The sequence below is a fragment of the Antedon bifida genome, chromosome 11 (assembly GCF_963402885.1).
Source record: "Antedon bifida chromosome 11, ecAntBifi1.1, whole genome shotgun sequence".
Taxonomy (NCBI): domain Eukaryota; kingdom Metazoa; phylum Echinodermata; class Crinoidea; order Comatulida; family Antedonidae; genus Antedon; species Antedon bifida.
Genome location: NC_136236.1, coordinates 287,905 through 293,907, shown reverse-complemented (window position 1 = coordinate 293,907; position 6,003 = coordinate 287,905). Strand labels below are relative to the sequence as shown.

General features: G+C 37.0%; 1 protein-coding gene across 1 annotated transcript; it reads left to right on the top strand.

Moving 5' to 3' along the window:
• Positions 1-674: 674 nt before the first annotated feature.
• Positions 675-5,884, top strand: LOC144856153 (uncharacterized). Its single transcript, XM_078714114.1, has 8 exons — positions 675-981; positions 1,353-1,568; positions 1,925-2,107; positions 2,332-2,367; positions 2,601-3,038; positions 3,124-3,579; positions 4,266-4,730; positions 4,845-5,884. Exons 1-8 carry the CDS (start codon positions 675-677, stop codon positions 5,303-5,305), a joined length of 2,562 nt encoding a protein of 853 aa, XP_078570240.1. The 3' UTR covers positions 5,306-5,884.
• Positions 5,885-6,003: the final 119 nt, after the last annotated feature.

Below are 6,003 nucleotides of genomic sequence, written 5' to 3'. Positions count from 1 at the left end.
GCTCTGACGTCACTCATTATATTAATGTAAATATTAGCTGCGAAACTCTCTTTTAACAGTTTCAAATCATAGTATTGATTTATATAGATTAATATCATAGATGGATATTAAAATGTATTTAAACTGTTTATTTTCGATCAGTAGATCAAGTAAAACGAATAGTGATTAATAATGATTATGGCCCATATATACAGGGTCTTGAAAATACTATTATAATAATAGGATACTAAAGAGTATATATGGACACTAATATTAAAAGAAGCCTTTATATTAATGTTATATCTAGTTGAAAATCGTCCGAAAATGATGATTATGATTAGATAATATTGATTAAAGATTAGTGATTTTGATAATGATGACCATTGTTTATTATAATGAAAATGACGTTCTTAACTGTGACGTAGTAGTTACACACGGTACCATGTCCGAGTTCGTACTTGATAAAAAAAAGTATAGAACATCTTTTCATCATAGACAACAGCGCCATACGTTTACAAGCGTTCCATTGAACACACCATGCGCGCGTAAGTGCCCATGTTACGTAATAAAATAATATGTTAACGAAAAGCACCAATATGGCATTTTGAATAGATTTCAAAACAAAATTGGGTATAAAAAGTAGAAAAATGTTATCAATGTATCCTTTTGGTTCGAAGCGAAGGAACGGTTACAACATGGAGTTGTTTGTTGTAATGCTAACCATTGCAAGTCTTGCCAGCAGTCTGTCTGTTGCTCAATATGCGGGAGGCTATGACGATCCTAAACTCGTGCCAGTAAACGGTTGTTTAAGCGGTAAACGATTCTACTCTCCTGGTCAGAGAATAAACGATTTAATTTCTTGCGAAGATCAGTGTAGATGTGACTTAAATTCGGAGAATGAATACGAGATTATTTGTCGAACTAGAAGAGTGTGTCCTTTTGTAGATCCTCGATGTGTACAGCCGACTTTTGACGAGTGTGGCTGCTCATACTGTGACATTAGTAAGTCTTTCATTTCGAATTTCGTATTCGAATTCAAAACAATATAACATTAAAAACAGTACAGGAATGAATTCAGGGTATAGCACAAAATAGTAACCAACGGTCAAACTTATTTCTATTGTTGCCCTTAAGGATAAAATAGGTACAGAATATTGTTAAAAAAATTAGGCAATTACAATTAGATATAAATATAACTTTCTATATCTATTTTTAGTGTATTGTACTTCTACTAAGTTAGGTTTGATGCCCCGTAGTGTATTGTCTATATACATACTGTAGGCCTACAAGAATCGGCTGAGGTTTAAACATTTTTATGAGCATGAGGAATTTGAAAGTGTTCTTATGTGATTTTTTAAAATATTTTTTTTCAGGATTTGATAGTTACGTTAATTTCAACACTGACAAATTTTACCAGTTCGTTTACTATCAAAATCAACTCGAAACAGAAGGTGGTATCTTCTTAAACTTCCGCGTGAACACCAAACGGGATGCGTACATCGCGCTGTCACCACAGCCTCAGGATTCCACCACCATGTATGTGGTAGGGGTTGGTATTTACGGAAATCGCCTGTCAGTGATTCGACGCTGTAAGGATTGCACCGCGGTACAATACAGAGTCACTAAAGGTACATTTTAAATCATTTTAGCAGTGACTATTTTAAAATGTTGTAATGAACTAATGCTGCTCAATTCAATTACATGATTAACACGTTTTTTTTGTAAAGCTTGGTTACTATAATACAGTACTAGGACGCAGCGCAAGAACGTACGCGCAACGCAAGTATTTGACCAATCACGACACGGTGGATCATTCGAACTGTTGTCATTGGTCAACTCACTTGCGTTGCGCGTACTTCCTTGTATTGTATCCTAGTGGTAACCAAGAAGTACTAAATTACGTAAATGCTTATGCCAATATTTATTATAAATATTCATTTTGTAGGTATTATAAACGGTAGGAAATCGACAGAAATGTGGCTTTCATTCGTGAATGGTCAGCTTGCAGTAGGCCTAGCAGGGGAGCCTAGCTTTATCAGCTACACAGACTCTGAACCAATTGACGTCAAATATCTTGGTATGGCAACCGGATGGGCCAGTTCAGGATTTTGGCAATTTGCTGAACTTGGTAAATATAATATCTTTGTTACCGGAATTTTCTTGTTGCTGTTTAAAGTAAACGTTTCTACACGGGAAATAATAAGATTATAATAGAACACGCCTAATTGACTGACGTTACAATGTTACTAGGCCCCAGAATATAGCAACAACGGCAGTGCAGTTGTACCACGACACTGATGATAGAAATAATGTAGGCTATGATTCTAACAAATAAAACCTTTTTTCTTTCAGATTCCAAAACAATCGGCTCCAACTTCCGTTTGTCTGGTGAGTACGAATTAGCTAAGTTGCTATGGTTTTTATTTTCTATTCGGATTTCGTCTCTATATGTTTCTCATTTTGCAATCGATGGATAGTTTCGCGTTTATGGCCAGTGCAATTGTCTTAATTGTTTAGCAGTTCTCTGTCCCCGCATAGGAGCAGATGTCTCTGCTTATAAAAAAAATTGATCAACTTTCGGAACCGACAAATGATAATATAACATTCGGTTTCCTTTTTAGAATGTGCCGAACTGGTTGATATTACAAACACATGGAAACGTATTGAAACCAGCGATGTATCCTTATTTGGATTTAAACTTAAAACTAAAAGTGAAATTATTCTTAAACTGTCATCCAGTGATCAAAAGTATTTCTATGAAATCGAAATTAGAAAACGAAACAAACAATCACGTATACGAAAATGTAATTATGAAGTTGGGTGTCACCTAGAATGCGCTACTGCCAAAACGAACTACTTAAAGAATGATTGTGCGTTCTGCGTCGTCGTCCACGCCAACGGGTTGATTGAGGTCAGTCGCGAAGGGGATTCCCCGTTTTTGACGTGGATAGATTATGATAACGTGATTGTATCTGAGCTAGAAGTTACAACTTTCGAAGACGCCGCTACAAATAAGTTTAGTTATTGCCAAATACAAGAACAATTTTACGCGTCAAGAGGTAAATGTCTATATCGAGTAATAAATGTCTTTCTTCTTCTTGTTATGTGTAACGTGTTATTAATCAAAATAATTTTCTTTTTTAGATTTCACTTCATACGTTTCTCTAACGACTACAACAAACGACTACGTGTATATAGACAACAAGCTAGTATCCGAAAGACTTGAATTTTACATCCAAGCGTCCAGTGACGTCATTATACTGTTGTCCCCAACGAAAGACAACAGTGAAGTGTACAAGATTGTCATCTCAAACAGCGTGTCGTCGTTAAGTCACTGTCACAGCAAGGACGATTGTGAGGTTAAGGAAACTGCCTATACACAGAACATCATATCGTCAACGTCACGACGCGGATTTTGGCTGGTTTTCCATCGATCAGGATTGGTGGAGGTTGGCGAGGAGAATAAGAGGCCGTTTTTGGAATGGCAAGACCCTTACGCATTAGCTGTTACTTACTTTGGCTATGCAACGACTGCAGGAGGCTACGCTTCCATCGAATTATCGATTGTAGAATTACCTCAGACTCAACATCAGATAGGTGGTGAGTGACATAACTTGTTTATACAAGGGCATGCATTTGCCCTAGCTGAGTCACCCAGTACTGTACCTATGTATTATAGTAGTATGTGGTTTTCTTGACTCTTGATTCTCTTCTACAACTTATTTATACAAGGGCATGCATTTGCCCTAGCTGAGTCACCCAGTACTGTACCTATGTATTATAGTAGTATGTTTTCTTGACTCTTGATTCTCTTCTACAACTTATTTATACAAGGGCATGCATTTGCCCTAGCTGAGTCACCCAGTACTGTACCTATGTATTATAGTAGTATGTTTTCTTGACTCTTGATTCTCTTCTACAACTTATTTATACATGGGCATGCATTTTCCTTAGCAGAGTCACCCAATACTATACTATTACTAGTGCTCAAAAATTAAATGTGATTTTGGCTATGCAACGACTGCAGGAGGCTATCCTCCTTCGAATCGAATTTTTCGATTGTAGAATTACCTCAGACATCTGATAGGTGGTATATATATATATACTGGTAATACATATACATGATCCTGCCTATGCAGCACCTATTTCTTTCCTGATATATACTGGTAACTCGTTTATACATAATAGAGGCATGCGTTTCCCCTTGAGTCGCGAAATACTGTACCTATGTATTAGTATAGTATTATAGTTCTCAATCTTTAAATGTGATTTTCTTGTTGTTTCAGTATTTAAAGCTCCCTTCGATGTGAAAACAACAACAAACGACTTCGTGTATCTTGACTACTCCTTCGGAAGTGACAGACGATTGGAGTTTTACGTCACATCGTCATCAGATGTCTATATTTCTCTATCACCTTTCCAAAATGACACTGAATTCTACCAGATAATCATTGCGACCGGGCCTTCAGGAATCTCAACGCTTAGTCACTGCTTTAACAAATACGAATGCCACGTTAAGGCGACCACCATCACTAAGGATTTCCTACCAGGGACAAGGAAAGGTTTCTGGATCGTGTTTGATCCAGCCGGTCAGGTAGATGTGGGTCGAGATGGGTTAAGTCCGTTCTTATCTTGGGAAGACCCATATCCTTTGGAAGTCAACTACCTTGGCTATGCTACTATTCCGAATGGAAATGCTGACATTACATTTAATCTTAAAGAAACAAAGTCTATCAAGTATGACATCGAAGGTAATTAAGTTTCTTAATTCGTTTGAATTGAATTGAATTAAAATTGAATTTTCAATCCATAACATTCAACACTCATGTATGTGTATTAAAGTATCATAATTTGTTTACTTGCAGAGTTTCAAAGTCCTCTAGCCTTCACATCAACCACTGACGACTATACATACCTTGATTACCAGTTAAAAGACCGAACTGTCGAGTTTTTCATCAAAGCAGGTAATGACGTCAGCATTGCTCTCGGACCAAATCGGAACGATATCGAGTTTTACCGAATCACCTTCGCTTATGGATCGTACGCAAATTGTACGTTAAGTCACTGCTTCGATAAAAACGACTGCCATGTGAAAGCTTGGGCGATAACTGATGATATTCTATCTAGTACCGAGTCACGTGGCTTCTGGATAAAGTTCAACCCAAGCGGTAAAGTTGACGTAGGGCGTGACGGTTACACAGCGTTCATGTCTTGGGAGGACCCGTATCCCTTGGATACCAACTACATCGGGTACGCGAGCGTGGATGGTGGTAACTTGGCAATTATCTTTGACAAGAGAGATTTTGTTACAGTTTATGCAAAATAGTTGTCATTGTTTTAAAGGGTTTCGTGTGAACACCACATCGTCAGACACCGCGAAAAAGATGTAAATTTAGGGCCCGTTCAGACGTTGTAATTTACCCGGATAAGATGATTACCTCCTACCAAAGTTAGCGATAATTAGTCCATGAAGTAACTTAGTGGGTAAAATTGAGCCTGAACGGCGGGATCATAGTTTGTAGGCGCGCGCGTATCACTAAAGCTCTGTCTACCCTATCAAACTAGTTTGACGGAAAAAAAGTGTGATGTGCCCAAATATGGTAGTGAAAGGACATCATCGTGTTCCTGTATGGGCACATCACATTTGTTTGTCACATAAAGTTTGATAGTGTAGACAGAGTTGTATATGTTTATCTGAATTTTCTCTTCCTTTACCAATACTAGCCAAAATCAGACTACTTATAACCTTACTTATCTGTGCCCTATTTGTAATATGTACCAATTCCTGATAGACCCTATAGATCTGTTTTTTCCTGTTTAATTTACTAATTTTTCAATTTTCTTCTTCTTTTATTGTAGTTCCTCTTAATTTGTGTTAATTTCATTAAATATGTTGTGTTTTAAATTGTGTGTTTTGAATCAATAGTCCAACACTTTAATTATTTATAAGAACACATTGATACGCGTATGGGTAAATTATTACGTCACAAGTTCAACATACGATTAATAACAACTCATTAATTT

What these genes read in the sequence shown, in the direction of transcription:
- LOC144856153 (XM_078714114.1), top strand. Translation starts at nt 675, where the DNA reads ATGGAGTTGTTTGTTGTAATGCTAACCATTGCAAGTCTTGCCAGCAGT. An exon ending in CTGCTCATACTGTGACATTA is followed by an intron (nt 982 to 1,352) that starts GTAAGTCTTTCA and finishes ATTTTTTTTCAG; the next exon opens with GATTTGATAGTTACGTTAAT. An exon ending in CTCCAACTTCCGTTTGTCTG is followed by an intron (nt 2,368 to 2,600) that starts GTGAGTACGAAT and finishes TTTCCTTTTTAG; the next exon opens with AATGTGCCGAACTGGTTGAT.